General features: G+C 45.0%; 1 protein-coding gene across 1 annotated transcript; it reads right to left on the bottom strand.

Annotated features, from left to right (window-relative positions):
• Positions 1-9,395: 9,395 nt before the first annotated feature.
• On the bottom strand, positions 9,396-16,207 carry LOC131562489 (patched domain-containing protein 3-like). The gene is made up of 4 exons (XM_058812261.1): positions 15,476-16,207; positions 15,128-15,249; positions 14,530-14,675; positions 9,396-12,547 (listed from the first exon to the last, which is right to left on the bottom strand). The coding sequence occupies exons 1-4, from the start codon at positions 16,205-16,207 to the stop codon at positions 10,947-10,949; spliced, it is 2,601 nt and encodes an 866-aa protein (XP_058668244.1). The 3' UTR covers positions 9,396-10,946.
• Between the last annotated feature and the right edge of the window lie 1,066 nt (positions 16,208-17,273).

Genomic DNA, 17,273 nt, shown 5'->3' with positions numbered 1-17,273 from the left:
TACAAGCAGGCTGGATTGTGCATCACCTGAATATGGCCATTGTCTAGCAAGAGCCCTGCAATTGCAAAAAACTCTCAACAGTTCCCCATTTTTTTTGCACAAGCCAGACTGATTTAAAAGTATGGTCAATTATTTTCTGCACACAGCATAGTAAGAAAGGCACTATAAGCAGAATTGAAAAATGAATACAAAGAGTCATAATGCCAAAGCATACTAAGTGCTTGAGCCAGCCTGTTATTCCCCAGGATTTCGGCCACTCATCAAAAGAATTCTCAGCAACTGTGAGCTTTTTCATATTCTCCTTAAGCAATGACAGTTTCTTGTGAATAGATTCAGAGTGGTCAGAAAGATTCATGCAACACATCCCTTCAAAATCTTCACACCCATGTCCTTGTGCTAGCAACAAAAAATCTATAGCAGCCCTATCCTGTAATACAGCGTGGTGTATGCTACCTACATCGGGGTAAGCTCATTCAGTATTGCAGATGTAATGTTAATTTGTTTTCCTGTCCAACAAGCCAATCATTTTAATTGTGTAAGGGCCTGTGATAAAGCTACTCCTGCTGTAAAAAGTGATGCCAGTATAACCGAAGGCCTATTCCACAATTCTACATTACCCTTACAGTCTGAGCCTAATAGATACACACTGCGTTTTGGACGTTGGAATTTCTGCCTGATGTCAAGAATCTTTTGAATGCTAGGGGCAAACGGTGTCAATTTCCCAAAATAGCACAGTCCTCCTAATGCTTTCTGAGGAATTGCAGGCCAAGCTCTATCTCCACGAATAAGAAAAACTCCAGGAGGTAATATGCTTGCTGATTTTTGTTTTAGGGATACAGACCATGTCCAATTGGTACAGTATGCTGTAGCATTGTAATACCATGAAGAAACAGAAGATATCCAAGAGCTATTATCTCCAGGTTTTCCTGACTTCTCCCTAATCAGCTCTTTACCCTTGTAATACTCAAAGAACCAACAATAATTTCCTGGCACTGATCCTAAAATGTCCAATTTCTGTGGTTCCTGACTTGTAGTATTTAAACCTTGAGCGATTGTAAATGCCTGAGCTCCTAAAGGATTTCTAGGGATTTTTTGTTTTTCACACCAATCTTCTGTGATCATCCCATTTTGATTAGTACACCAATTTGACCAGGCCTTACTTAAGTTGCCATAAATTTGAGCTCTGGTCCAATTTACGAATTCTTCCATAGAGTCTAAGGGCATTCCAATTAAACAGGTGCAAAATGGATCTGAAGGTGTAGCTAGCGATAAGCAGAAAGATTCTTGCCTCGTTCTGTTAGCCTGTGTAACTGACGTGTTAGCTCGCTGCTCTATATCGTATACTCCCTGCGTATCCTTAATCACTGCACTAAGCAACATTGTTAATATTTGCCAGACTGCTGCCTTCGTCGATCACGCCTGCGCTTTGCTCAAATTGCTTTAGCCTGCTCCCACTCAAAATCTCTAAAGTGATGTATTTGTGGTATTGCTATTCCTACTCCACATTCAGTAGCTATTATCATGCTCTCTAGTACAATTTGGTTTACTATAGCAATTAAAGCAAGGTTAAACTGCACCGACAGTAACAATCTTTGCTCATATACTTCTATCAAAGATGCATCCTGGAGAAAACTTTTGATATCCTTCTGAGTTACGCCCTAAAAATTTAGCTAATGCTGCTTTCAGGGTAATAGTGTTAAGTGTGTAAATGCAGTTATTGCATGTTAGGTTAACAGGCCTAAATTTTTGCTTTTTACCTCGAACCACTGCTAAATTATGTTCTTGACGAACTTGTCACCAAGTTTTTAAGTTACACTTTGTACAATGAACCTTAAGCCACAGCTTACATGCACAACCATGCAGATAACAAGCATTTTCTATCTGATTTACAACTTGTGATGAAAGTGAAGGTAAAACAAGTCTGTCTATATCTACCCTGTGTGTATTAAGCCTCTAGAATTGCTAGTACTCCCTCAGCATACTCCAGCAAACTTGGTGGATATTCTGACCATTGTTCAGCTGTCAGGTGTTGAAGAATCAGATTCAGGGCTGTCTGGAATCGGTGCTTTTGCTGATTCTCCGCCTCTGGACACAACATGGGTTGATGACGATGGTTTCAGATAGGGCTTCACCCACTTGGCTGGAACCCAATGAATGCCTTTATCTGTAAGTAAGCACATATAACCTCTTCCTCTTAATTTGACTGTAGCTGGTCCTTCCCACACCCCTGTTTCTGGACTTTTGAACATGACCTGAATGCTGTCAGGCAATTCCTCACTTGGATTATGTGTTAGGCCATGATGCACAAGAATAGGTGGATCACCCCTATCTCCTGTTCTAAGGTAATTAAGCACAAAAATGGCTTTAGCTCTTTTTTCCTCAGGGAATAACCCTGTAGTTCCCCCTTTTTGTTTTTCCAGCATACCCTTGAACATCTGACGGACACGCTCAATAATTCCCTGATCAGTAGGATTGTGAGGAATACCAGTGTCATGTCAAATACCCCATAAATTACAGAAATGCTTGAATCTTAAGGAACAGTAAGCAGGACCATTGTCAGTCTTAATTGCTAAGGGGATACTTAATATGGCAAAGCAATTGTAGAAACGATTCTCAACATGATGTGCTGTCTCACCTGTGAAGCCCATATAACACAAGAATAGGTATCAATGCAAACATGTACAAACTTTTTCTGACCAAATTCTGCTACACGAGTTACATCCATTTGCCATAATTGCAAGGGTTGAGTACCCCTAGGGTTAACACCAGTGCCTAAACCAATGCCATCTCGTTGACAATCAGGACAGGATCACACAATACCAAAAGCATCAGTAAGGGTAATACCAAATTGTGTAACTAACATTTTTGCAGACTGATGAAGAAATGCATGAGAAGTTTTAGCTTGCTGAAATTTAACAGAGTTTGGCATTGGCCAGAGAGGCTACTAATTGATCAGCTTGAGCGTTACCTTCAGACAGACCAGGGAGAGCTTGATGACTACGAACATGAGTAATAAAGTATTCCTGCCATCATTGATTTAGGTTTTTAAAGCAATTGGCTTAAAAGGGAATACAAATACTCATTACTCACCTCCTTAAGTACTGCTCTTTCAAGGTGTTGGATACAGCCAACTACATAAAGGGAATCAGAAACAATGTTAATGGCCTCATTATGCCAATTTTGAAAAGCTCAAATCACAGCTTTCAATTCTAATGTCTGCAATGTATCTTTTACCTGACCAAAAATGACATGCTTTTTCCACACTTTGTCTTGCTGCCAAGTGCAGGCAGCCATTTTTGACCTTTTACCTGCACCTGTAAATACTGTCTGCTCAGACACTGGACAGTCAGGTCTCCAAGGTCTGTCCTCCAGATGCTGATGCTCCAATAAAGATAACACCCGTTGCCATGGATAAGTATTGTGAACTTTACTGTCATATCCAGCCAAAGCTATCTTTAAAGAAGCTATCTGTAAAGAAACAGAATGCCTCATTCTCCATTCAAGATACCAGTTACCTAATGGTACTACAATTGCATATGGTTCATGTCCCCAGATTTTCAATATTCTCCCTCTGCCCTTCATAATCAAATGAGCAAAAAGTTCTAGTCGAGTGGTAATATTTCTAGATTGTTTTACAGGTAAACATACCCATTTCAAAATAACTAAAGGATTAACTAGAGTTTTAACCCATTGACAAATCAAGGCAAAAGGATGCTTGGCACAATTGTCATCCTCCTTGCTCTGATTGATGATCATCAGTTGAACTGGAACCTCGATCAGATGATGTGCATGCAATGTAGCAACCTTTGTGGGAATGTGATCCAAGGCCTGCTGTTAAAAAGGCTGTGTAACAATGGTAGCTTTTAACTGGCTTAACAGATCCCTACCAAGAAAACCTAGTAAAGTACCAGGAGTTTGCATGACATAAGGCCTTGTAGATACATTCACTCCACCTGGGAAAGTAAAAGTAATTACTTCCCTGCTCATCTGAGTTGCCTCAGTCCCTCCAATACCTGCAATGCCTAAGGTAGTATCTACCAATGCCCAATTTTTTGGCCATATTGTGTTTGAAATGATGGTTACATCTGCTCCAGTGTCAATTATTAGTTTCTTTGTAATAGAATCACCATTAGGATGTGTCAGAGTTACCTGTTTGTCTGGTTTACCTCTTGTGATGTCCATGGCCCAATATACTTCTGGTTTACCTGTGGAACCAAAACTTCCTGTTCCCTGTTCCTTGTAGCCTGTACAGGGGACACAAAATTTAGAAAGAACAAGCTAAGCAATTAGCGAACCTTTGGGAATAGATACAAGAGGGAAAAATGTTCTAACCATAATTTTAACAACCCCTTGATAATCTGCATCAATAACCCCAGGAATTACATCCAATCCCTTTTTACTGGCAGATGATCTCCCTAACAGAAAAGCACTAAGCCCATCCCCCAAGGGTCCTTTTACATTAGTATCTATCAGATGCACAGCAGAGTCCATGATGGTAACATCTACTGTGGTTTGCACATCCACTCCGGCGCTTCCAGAGTTGATGATCTGAGTGAGTAAAATCCTCCTCCTCCTCCTCCTCCGTGGGAGGCTGAGCTATCCAGGGAGCCCTCCGTACTTGTTTCATGACACTGGAGAGAAGGTGTTCTGAGACCTGTTTCCCTGGAACCAACAGGCTTTAGTATTGTGGTTATCTTTTTTGCAGATAGAACAAAATTTTTTCATAGCTGCAGAGTGACACTGACTCCTAACATGCCTGATTTTACCACATCCAAAGCACTTAATGTTCTTTCCTTTGGCTTTCTTCTGCAGTTTAGAAAGCAATGGTTTGACTGCATCCTGGACTGCAGCAGCTACATAGGCTGCTTTTTGTCCTTCTGTAGTTCTAGCCATAAGTTCCAGCATTTCTGTAACATCAACTCCCTTCTTTAATGTTCCCAAAATCTGCCAAGTTTTATCATTAGCATTGTCAAAAGCAATTAAATATTAAACAATTTTACCTTTGTGTCTGAATCCAAATCAGGATGATCATAGATAGCTTCATGCAATCTGTCTACAAATTTATCAAAGTCCTTATTCATTCTTTGGTGAATCTGTGTAAAAGACTTAGTGTGTAACCCATCTGGAAGTGCAAGGATAGCATTATATGCTAGTTGTTGGCTCATCTGTAAGACTTGATCAAGACTTGTAAGACTCCTAGTCTGGGCAGTGGCAGTAGCCCAGGGCCCTTGACCAAGTAACTGTTGTGCTGTTAAACCATACAGAGGATCACCCTGCACTCTAGGTCTTGCTGCTTCCTGAGCACACTTTTCCTCTCAGCTTATATGAAACATCACCTGTTGATGGGGTGGCATTATAAGTCTTATTAGGGTATACACATCAGCTGGAATTAATGTGTTAGATGTAAAAATATACTGCAGGAGTGACTGTGCAAGTTGGGATTTTAAACCAAATAGTGAAATTGCAGCTCTTAACCTTTCTAAAATCTTCCAGTCGAAAGGTTCCCAAACTCTACCTGCAGCATTAGTTACTACAGGAAAAGCCTCTACATCATTTGAGAGAAAAGTCCCTTCTACAATAGCTTCTGTAATAACTCCCTTCCACTTTCGTTTCTGAGTTGCTTCTATTTCAGGGTCACATTCCAACTCTAATTCCACATTCTTTACAGCATGAGAGGGAGGATTTCGTTTAACCGGCTCGAATGCTGGCTCAGAGACAAACTGAGAGGGTGGTAACCGCTTCCCTGGGTAGGTTCTGTCTGAACCTACTATCATTGGCAAATCCATTTTCTCAAAAGAATAGTCTCTTTTGGGGACAACTGAATCCTTTTGTTAAATTACCAATTTTTGCAAATTGTCCACTAAAGATTTTAAATTCTCTTCAATTGAAGTATTATTTATAATAACATCTCCTTCCTTATCCTTTTCACTTACAGTATGTTTAGTTTCTAAGTTACTGTTATCAACAATTTCTTCACTCTGAGTACAACTGTCCTTTGTTCTGCAGACTAACCCCACCCAAAGAGGCAGCAGCTTCCTCATTCTTGCTCTGAGCTGGAGGAGCAGTGGGTGTAATGCTCAATTCTGAGCTGAGGGGTTGCGGGTTACATGAAGGAATATCTAAGGTGGTAGAAAACAGTTGCTGAACCGAAGTTGCCGGAAATGCCTGAGGCTGTTCTGACTCAGAGGCAAGGGCTGCACAAGCCGCAGCAGCAGCTTGCTTCTCTGCCTTTAAGGCTTGTAACACCTCTATGATAGTTTTCCACAAAGTAGCATATTTAGACGCCTCTTTTGCCTCACTCCCGCCAGAGGCAACACAGTCCCACAACATCCGCCCCACAACTTCCCAGGTCAAAATCTCAAAAGCAACCTGTGCTCCTGCTATGAGATTATGGTCACACGCCCAGTGTAATAGTCCCTTCAAATTGGAAGCATCATACTTTTGTTCTCTCTTGGAGAGGATACGTTGGAGGAGTTTCTGAACACCTTCCCTTTCATGTTCGGACCCCATTTCCTCCCCGGCCGCTCACCTTGATCAGGGCGAGATTCAACTCGTCTATGACTGGAGCTCCAGGAACCTTTTCCTCTCACCAGGGCAGTGAGGATACTTTCCACCAGCTTCTCTGCTCCTCGAGGGTTGGCTCCGATCCTCTTCACAGCAGCCAAATTGCCAACCTTGAGTCCCTTTAGTGCTATGACATTGGGCCTGCCCGCACTCTCCACCAGAAATGCGGGGTGCGGAGGTTCAGGACATCACACCATAACCAATATGATCCAGTGAAGCCAAATTTATTATCCCAAAAAAGACTATATTTATAATAAATCTCTACTCTCCACGTGTCTCTAGCTAATACATGATTGGTTAATCCTAGCTCTTCATGTGTCTAAATTAGAATGCTGATTGGATCACCTAATTTTTCATGTGTCTTGCTGTGGTCATCTGGCCCACCCATGACTCACTTTTTTCTTACTTTCCCAAGCTTGCTGGCAAACTTGCTGAGTCCTGATGACTCTTCTTCTTGTATCTCTTTCAAGGATATACTGACCCTATTTCTGAATATGTCCATTATTCATTGTTTGTGAACGTTTCCATTGTCCATTAGTACAAGCAGGCTGGATTGTGCATCACCTGAATATGGCCATTGTCTAGCAAGAGCCCTGCAATTGCAAAAACTCTCAACAGCGGATGAGTATGCAGTTGGCAAAGATTAGGTAGATTAATTTTTTATGAACTAGGTTGTAAAGAAGTACCATTTACTTTGACTCTGAACTGTTTATACAGCTTTCATCATCAATCAGTAGTAGTTTATTGTGCTCAATATTTCCATATAATAAGGAAACATAAGTCAATATCTTTTCAGGAGCTGTTTTATTTATGTGTCTTCCTTATAAAGCCTGTGTAATTAAGGTAATAGGCAGTTATAAGCTTAATATATTTTCCACTTTAACTGTATAACACTAAATATTATGAATGTTTGTATTTTACCTTTAAAAGAGAAACTGTTTTTACATGGGGCACACCCAGATCACCAAGGCATCATAATGTGGTTTCTTAGTGGTTTTGGAACACAGCAGAGGCAGTCCTTGTCCTCAGTCCAGTCTCTGTCACACCCATAACCATGTCTTGCTTGCTAACAAGTTGAGATGAGGACTGGGAGAAAACACTCTAAAAGGGCCAAACAGGCTAAAATTTAAAGGTATAAAGTGAATTTATTATTAACAGAGTCAGAAGAGAACAATGAGAAGTAAAATAAGCCTTTAAAACCCCTCTTTTTCCCCCAGCCCCTCCCTACTTCCCACTGACAGTGCAGGGAGATTGAGTGGGGGGGTTTTTGTCAGTTCATCACCCAAGATCTGCTCAGGGAAAGAGTCTTTCTTTGACTATGCCATTGGGTCTCTCTCACAGGAGACAGTTCTCTGTTAACTCCTCCAGTGTGGCTCCAATCTCTGGAGCAGCAGTCCTGCCAAAACTGCTGCAAGGTAAGTCTTTCCCACTGGTTTTTCCAAAACTGCTGTGGCGTGGGTCACTTGTCCACGGAATGGAGCCCTCTAAGGATAGGCTGCTCTAGTTTGGAAGCAAGGGTCCTCTTTCTTGATCTCTGGAAGCAGGGGCACTCTCTCTCCATTTGAGTCTCCCACTTGATCACACCTTTCTCCAGTATCCACCCACTCCAGTATTACTACTTCTGCCATGGGCTGCAAGCGGATCTCTGCATCCCCCGCGGACCTCATTGTGGTGTTTACATTTTAGTTAAATGATTTCCTCTGTCTCACCCCTCGAAAATGTACGGTGTGTTCCAAGCCTGTGATCCTCCCCTGAAGTATCATGTATCTGTAATCCCATTGGCCCAAGTCTTATTCTGCGCCCACTTTGAATCTCCCTGTTAAGCTGCATGGGGGAGATTAGATGTTCTCTTGGCCCTTTGCTCCCTAGGCCCTCCCACTCCTCCCCCTTTTCCCCCTTCTCCTTCAGAAACCATGCTGCTCCCGGGGGTGGGACCCCCAATAAACCCTCATCTAATTAGCACCCTCAGAAGCTGTGTGGAGACTCCTTGCCTGTCTGCTGCTACCAGCGAACATACAGCTTAGGGGGCCCCCTGGGGACCCTCAAAAGAACTGCGACACCTCATGGTCTGCAGGGGGACAGCCTGCTTCACCATGGTCCTCACCATGGCTTGCAGAGGAATCTCGGCTCCAGCATTTGGAGCATCTCCTCCCCTTTTTCCACTGATCTTGGTGCCGCCATGTTGTTTCCCCTCAGGTGTCCTCACCTCCTCCTCTTCTCTGACTAGAAGAAAAGCTGTTGCCCGTAGGTACCACTTCCAAAAGTTTCCTCCACTTAAAAGATTCCTGCAGGATCCCACAGTGCCGAGAGGTCGATCTTGTCTAGGTTCCTTGCCAGGAGTTGCTCGCCATACTTTTGCCACCAGCCACGCGGCCCTGCCACCACTGAGGGGGCAATGACGGCTGCTGCGACGCTGGTGCTATTTAATGCCTCTCTTCACGTGGGGCAGGGAAGGAGAAGCTGTGGCTGCCGCCCCTGCCCTTCAGTCTTTGGCACGGCTCTCTAGGAGTGGCCAGGCAGGCAAAGCTTTCTGTGGGCCGTGCCAAGATGGCGGCAGCTGCGGCACATCACCTCATGCTGCCAGGATGGCCCTGGTGGCGGTGCCTTGCCACCCCGGAAGAAAGCTACACATGCGCTGCTTTGATTTTCTTAAATATGTCATCACAGAGGCAATACCAACCTCTCTAATTGGGCTAGCAGCATGTCCATCTTCAGAGCCATCAGAGATTGGCTCTGTCAGACATGGTGGAAGCTTCTAGCAGGTTCTCACAGAAGCCACTTCTGTGGCCCTACCCTGCTACCAAAAGACCAGGCCGTGCCAAATCAACACAAATATCCCTTCCAACTCAAACTATTCTATGACTCTAGGAATGAGAAGGATCCTGCCCTGTTTACTGGGTCTCATGAAACTGGCCAGATATCCACAGGGAACAGAGGCAGTCCCTGGCTTTGCCACACTTGCTCAGACTCTCAGAAGAAACCCACCACAGCAGCAGATTTTGACTGAATGATTTAATAAGCTCTACACCAATTTTTCCAGAATTACAAACACTGGTTACCATCACTTATTTTATTTCCAATGGGTCTATCGTGATATTGGCAACAAATTATGATTGATTTTCACCTACTGCCTTGTCCCCATAGGTTAGAAGATCACCTCATATATTCTTAGCTACTACTCAGTGAAAGCTCCTCTGCTCAATTGATGCATCACAGGATGGGTTGTCACTGATGAACATAATTGAATTTATGGGTTTACAGTTTTTGGACTGATCTGCATAAACATGGGTTTCTTTTTCACTTTGTCCCAAATCAGGCTGTGATTGTCTCTAGTGAATCCCTGCCCTGTCATACCATGGAACATCTCCCAAGTGGTTACTCAGGAGATCCACAAAAGTTCAATAAACTTTGCAAACTGCAACCAACAGACGCTATACACAAACTTCTTAAGGGTACCAGATGTTCAGTCTTAGCTAGAAAACAGGACACCAAGAAAAGGTTTTGAATAGTAAATGGGAGTCAGCTTGGGGTGAGTCTTCCCCAAGGGTTTTTTGTGCTGCATTAGGAACCTAAGCACATTTTGTCTCCTGAAGGCTTATGAGTTACTGCAGTCTGAGACAGTTCTGACCTCTTATAATTTTGCTGTAAAACAGCAAGATTTGAGCCTCTTGGGCAAAAAACTGTCTTCCAGCTCAGTGCTGGGATGAGTTACAGCATCAAGGCAAACAAGGAGGAAATCCAGTCCAATGAGAGTTACTCTTTCCTGCTATGACTGTGTCCTGCAAACATGTAACAGATTCCATTCACCCGATGAAGTGGTCAGTGTTTGTAATAATTTTAATACATTCAGTTAAAAAGTCACACAAAAATGGTAACTGTTGCCCTGTTTCAAGTTTTTCTAAGCCTTCTGATGTTTACATTCTTGTAATGAACTCACTCATGCACTTTACGTAAATAACTTATTGTTTTACATTCTTTTATGGAGGAGGAGAAATTTGATGGACTATTGGTTTGTCCAGTGTCATTGGAAAGGTGGCAGTGTTACTCTCCAATCCACTGTCACTTTTGGAAATCTATAAATGTTGGAGTCAGAAATTAAAGCGCTTTTTTACCTTGGAGAGCTGCGTGTCTGCATCGTTTTATTTCATGTCCTATAGTGACAGATAATTAGCAATATTAAGGTGGTAGTTGAATGTATACAAAGGGAAAAAAAATGCAAATCCATTCTGTGCGGTTTGTTGCTATTTTTCTTACCTGGCTTTTCTGAAGCCTTTGTTGATCTCATGTATTTATTCCTCTACTTTTTATGTCTTATATTTCCTGACAGTCACTGCATTTGAGCCTCCACATAGTAAACATATAAAATCTTATATTTACATAATTCATGGACAGTCCTTGTCATTTCTAAACCTATGCTCTAAACTTATAGACATGGTACTGTGAGGTGAACTGCCAAAGTTTCCAAAAAATGTTAAAAAAACTGGAATAAAAACAAGACCATGAAGAGCCCCAAACAAAATAACAAGGAACATGATCTTGAAGAATGTCCTAAAGATGTAGGTGCTCGCTGCAGCCAGGACAACTACGCCCAGTATTGTAGAAACTGCACCTTGTAGAACTGGGTAACCCAGCAGGGACAGAGCTTCAATTGCCCTTTTATTGGCCGATGACTCTCCACTCGTAACAAAGGCATAGGAAATATGAGCAGAAAAATCTACTGAAAACCCAATGCAAATGACCAGGTTGATCATGGATATGGAATCGAGGTTGACGTTCCAGAACGTCATGAAACCAGCAACGCCAACTATAACAGAGGCTATAGCAAAGGTCACCCACAAGCAGCACAACGGGTTGGGAATGAGCAGGAGGGACACAATGAGCATGGCCCCGGCAGCAACCACAACGTTCTGAACAGTGTTCTGCACTATTACCAGGTACTGGTCGTAGTAGATGAAGGCTGGGTGATACACCTTCAGTGGAATGCTGCACTGCTTGGCTGCCTCTCTTAACTCATTGAGGAGGTTCTTCTCATCCACGGCTGATGTCACGTTCACTGTCTGGATGAAGAAACGTGAAGCCTCTATTTCATCCTGAGTCTTGTTTATGTCCCACTCAAAACTGGGACGAGCACTGAACAGTATATTTAAGTTATTTAAGAAGTCAGTTTTACTGTTTATATTTATCAAACCCCGTTTGTCAAGTTCTGTGTATACTCTCAGCCACGACTCTGTGAGGTTCTTATCTACATAGGAAATGTTCTCTAAATTCTGTGCACAGCTCTCAATACCAAGACGCACCGACTCGTTCCAATAATCTACGCTCTCAGTAATGGCAACCATGACCCTGGGTCCATATGTGGAGAAGTATTTGTCATCATCATCATAGTATGGAATAATGTAGGAGGCATCATTTGCCAGATTTCGGAGATCGATGCCTTCCCTGATCTGAGTACACCCATAAATGCTGCCAGCCAAATATGCTCCGTAGAGCAACACCATGAGCACCTTGTTCCATTTATTTGTAACAAAAGGGCCATAATACTTCTTAAAGAAGACGTTCATTGGATGGTCACCTTCTGGCTCAGATGGCTGCCTAGAAGAGCTGCCGATACAGCAAGCATTGTACAAGCAGGAGTTCTCAGCCTGATCTTTACCTACATCCACATGCATACAAGTCAGCCAGTGCCGGTTCCCTTGCTCCCTTTTGTGATTTAATACCAGAACTGCCCCAAAGAAGGTCAAGGTATATACATAGCAGAAGATAAAAGCTGTCCCTGTATAGAGGCAGAAAGACCTCACGGATGGAAAAGCAGTCCAGGTGCCAATGAAGAAGGCCAAAACATCTGTCAGAGTGGTGATGGTCACAGAAAGTGCTGCCTCTGAATAAGTCTCAGCCAGCAGAGATTTAACATTGGATTTCTCTTTTTTCCTTAAACTTTGTTCCCAGGAAGCAATCATGATGAACATGTCATCAACACCAACCCCTGCAAGAGGAGAGACTGTTAACGCTGCACTGCAAGTGGCAGCTTCCACCAACACCCAACCAAACTACAACATTAATCACATTTCATTCTGCATAAAATCTGGAAAAGGAAGTTGGGTGACTAACACTGCTTGAGCACTGATGCAAGTTACAAGAGAATCTGGAAAACAGATCCTTTGTGTGTGGCTGAATGTACTACCTTTCAGCACCTCCTGGAGACCTGATGGGCTGTTGATCCCTCAGCAACTCTGCTGAAGGACTGAGCACACCTACTGCATCTCTGACAAGTGTCTTGTAGCTGATGTCTATGATGCAGGGACAGAGATTTCAAAGCATCGCATATTCTGATGTTCAACTATTCTTACCACTGGAAGCATCCCCTATTACCTCTGGAATCTCTTCTTCAGCACTGCAGCAACTTACAGCAATAATGTCTTGCTCTGCCTTCAGAAGGCAGGAAGAGCAGTTGCTACCACGTGGGAGAAGAGTGATTCCAGTTTTCCAGTGGCTTACTTTTTTTACGCTCTTTGCCCTCCACTTCTCTCCAGTTTCTTTTCCAGCACTTATTCACTATTTATTACTCATTTTGGTTCACCTCTATACTGATGTGCTCAAAAATATTACCTGACAGGTCCTTGGGAAAACCTGCCAGGAAGACTGGATCCTGGTTTTGGGTGTTTGCTAAGATGCAAATGAGCTGAAGTTCAAAAATGAAGAGCCAATGGGCTTCTCTCACCTCTGCTAACTCTCAAGATTATTATCTCACACCTTTCAGTATTTTGCCATGTTGTCAAGGGCTCTTCTATTCACTGAAAATTAATCACACAGAAGGGAAAGCAAGGCTGGGTGAATAGCGGAGTGAGATTTAGCCGAGCACAGAAGATGAGATGAAATCATTACCTGCTACCTGAACAGGCAATTGCCAGTAAACATGCAAAGATGAATTAAGCAGCACATCAAAAGGTACTACTGGTGGTAGTGGAGCCAGGCTGCTTCGGAAAGCAAGCAGCCCTCAAAGCAAATCCTCTGCTGTACTGAGAATTTGTTTGCTTTAACGCAAGGAAGACAAAAGTCTGTGTCTTATATCTGAAGATCTGAAGAGACTGACTTAAGCCCTTTCCCAGGTATACAAAAGGGGCTTTTTGGTAATCAGAGCCACTGCAATTGATGAGCAAGCAAAAGTAGATGGAAAAATGCATTAGAATTATGCAAGAAACAAAGAAACAATGCCTGCCCGAAGGAGCATTTGCATTGGACATCTTTGGATGATGCACAGCCTCCGTCAACCTGGGAGCTCCATGTGTTTTCCTCAGCATGAGACCAAGCCCAAGAAAACATCAGATGAATGTATGATACAGGAGACCAGTAAGGATTTTAAAAGCAGTAATTTGTTTGCAGCGACATTATATAGTTGGAAACAATATCTAATTGCAGCAACACTATCAGTACTTGGAAAATTCAGCACTGGCTGTTAAGCAGTCTGTGGAACAAGGATGCAATGATACCATCTTCCTTGGGTTTTTGGGGGGAGCTGCTTGCATAAATGGTGCATCATTTCAGTTGTGCGGCTGACTGAGACTGCTTTGTACATAGATGTTATACTGCAGAGGATCAATCATCCTGGCCACACTTCCAGGGACACTAGAACAATGCCAGAAGTCCTAACCTTACAACTCTCCCACTTACAGTCTTCCTGCTGTAGCAGGGGATCCGGATCAGGCCTTGTCTTCTGGGGAAAGCTGCCCTTGCAGCACCAGAACCCATCTCCAGTCCCACTGTGGCACACGGAGCTGAGCTGAGCTGAGGGGCTTGCCCACCTCCATAGGTGCTCTGAGGGGGCTGCACCTCTGGCTATCTCCTACACTCACTTCAGGAGAAAATGTTGTATCATCTGACATTCACATCATAAAAGACTGACACCATTAGGTTGTTTTACCTTCACTCTGGTCTTTGTATCTGAATACACTCACTTTTTCTACTTACCCAGAATGAGGAATGGTGCATTTGCTACAGTGACCACAAACGGCACTCCACAGAACAGCAGCAATCCAAAGCTGCTCAATACAGCTAAGCCAGAAGAAAGCACTCCACAGCTTGCAAGCCAGGTATTATTTCTTATACAGCTCAGTCTGAAAATATTTCAAGGAATACCTTAGTTATGTTTCATATATTTCCCAGACAATACCCTGTCTGAAGAGAACACCTGATGAATGATGCTTTGAGAGATCCTAGGTGTCAGCAGTGGACAAGATTAATTTCTCTAGGAGGGAAGCATTCAAGTTAGTCCTGTCTACACTGAAGACTTATTCAGGTATTTATCTAGTATTTACTATGAACCCCATCTAAGCAGTTAGGAAATATGCACAGATAGACAAGAAAAAGCAAAGAAATACCTTTTACCTATTATTAAATGTCATTGTTATATTGTTAAATATTGCTAAATCATCTTATATGATTAAATGGCACTGGAAGCCTGCAGTTTCAAGAACGCCTTCACTCGGCAAGAGCAGAAACCAACTGGAGGAAGGTAAACAAGAGCAGAGATCATGGCACATTGAGCCATAGCTTAGAGACATTTTACCTTAGGCAAGAGACGATTGCAAAGGTTATTGTCAGGAAATATGTTATGGAGAAGAGGGGGATCACACTCTTGGTATTTCCTTCAAACTCTTGTTGTCTGGACAGCGAGGTAAAATAAGTCACCTGCGTTAAAACAACAAGAAACGATAAAGCACTTTCCCTCTTCTTGTTCTTTGTACAAACGCACAGGTAAGGCCAAACATCACGTTAGCAGAGGAGCATTGCCGTGGCCCTCGCAACCCCTCCGCCTTCTTCCGCCACCGTCCCTTTCCTTTCCATCCCGCGCCGGGGCTGCTCGGACGTTTCGGGCTCGGCGGCTCCGCACGGCCGTACCCGGCGCCTGCGTTACCTGAATGGAGCCGAGGCGCAACTCCGCCACTTTGGACGAGATGTTCTGCAGGAAGCCCTCCAGCCACTGCCGGCTGTCCTGCGCCTCGGGGCCGTCCTCCCGCAGGTAATACTGCAGCTTCAGGGCCCGCGCCCTGAGCACCCGCCCGCCGTCCGTCTCCACGCCGCCCAGCGCGGTCCCCAGGAAGATGCTGTCGTTGACGGGGAAGCGGAGGCTCCTCGGGTCCTGCGGTCCCGCATCGCCCCACCGCGACAGCAGCTCGTTGGGGCTGGCACAGCCGCCGTCGGTGCGGGCGCAGAGCCGCTCGTACTCGGCGTCGTGCACGGTCGCGTTCAGCCGCAGCACCTCTGCCCACGGCGCCGCGTCCAGGACCGAGGCCCCGTTCGTCGCCACGGCGATGAGGGCGGCGTAGGCGCCCTCGGTGGGCAGCCGCGCGGCGGAGAAGCGCTGCGAGTCGTTGGTGGGGAAGTGCCGCCGCACGAAGTCGCGCTCGGCCTTGGCGGGCCCCCACGTGGGCGTGAACTGCCCCTCGATGTCGTTCTCCTGCCGCTGCGGTAGGAAGACGAAGCCGGCGCCCAGCCCGCCCGACAGCAGCAGCGGCACCAGCACGAAGGCCCAGGGGCAGGCGGCCACGCCGCTCGCCAGCCCTTCGAAGAGCCGGCGCAGCGGCCGCTCCACGCAGTTGGTGTTGCGGTAGGAGCAGCGCTCCGCGGGGTCCCGCGGCCCCGCCATGGGCCAGGCGGGCACGGGCTGCCGGCCGCAGCTCCTCGCCGCGGGCGCGTCCCACGCCGGGGCCCGACCGTGCGGTCTGTGCGGGCGGCGGAGGAGAGGAGAGAGGGAGAGGAGAGAAAGAGGGAGAGGAGCTCGGAGCTGCCCTCTGCCCGTTGGGGCCGTGGAAGCAACGCGGATCTTTCGGAGGTGGGCGCGGCTGGGGCCCGCCCTCGCCGTGACTGTCGAGCTCCCCGGGACAAGCAGGAGGGCAGACCCGGCTCCTTCTTCTGCGCTCCCCCGCGGCCTGCACCTGTGCCGTGTGCTCCCGTTCCCTGGCCCCTCGTTTAACCGTGGCCCGCAAAAAAAGACTTTTTCTGTGTATAGTGAGCTGAACAAACTCACTGGGGAGTCAGATGAGTGCTGGGCCTGTTACAGGGAGGAGGGTACAGGAGATGGGGCGGAGTCAGGTACAGCAGGAGGAAAGAGCATCTGGAATAAAGACTGTGTCATGCACACTTGTCTCCTGAAAGCTCGCATGTAGTGGGTAGCAGGGATTCAAGTAAATTTGGGTCTGCCTCTTGGTATCTAGTGCCTTGAACTCCCTGTAGTAAACAGGATTTAATGTGATCCTTGTGTATATGAACAGAGAACAAGCCTAGGGAAGGGACTTCCACAACATCTAACAGAATCAATAAAGCCAGTGTTACAATATTAAGTACAGAACTAGCTTCCATGTTGTAAGAAGAAGAGAGCAGAATTAAAAGGTGAGAGGTGAGGTGTAGTGATCCTAAGCAGGAGACCATTGCCTATTGGGGAGTTAAAAGGATCACATGGCAGTGAGCCTGTGCTGTATGCCCAGCATGGCCCTTGAGCCAGTGTGTGCCTGCAGAATATCCTCAGCCAGCCCATGATACCAGAGGAGCCTGCAAAAGCATCTCCCACTTGGTACCAGTGATCAGAAAAGCTAGACTTCTGTTTCTTTTATCCAAATCTGCTGCAGCTGTTATTTCACCACTAAAGATTATTCTCCTATCTGGGAGCAAAACACAGACAGTGGTGATATGCATCTTGCAGTGTTTGCTCTTTC

Source organism: Ammospiza caudacuta, chromosome 1 (assembly GCF_027887145.1).
Source record: "Ammospiza caudacuta isolate bAmmCau1 chromosome 1, bAmmCau1.pri, whole genome shotgun sequence".
NCBI lineage: Eukaryota > Metazoa > Chordata > Aves > Passeriformes > Passerellidae > Ammospiza > Ammospiza caudacuta.
Note: the sequence above shows the minus strand (reverse complement) of the source record. Positions and strands in the feature narration are given on the sequence as shown.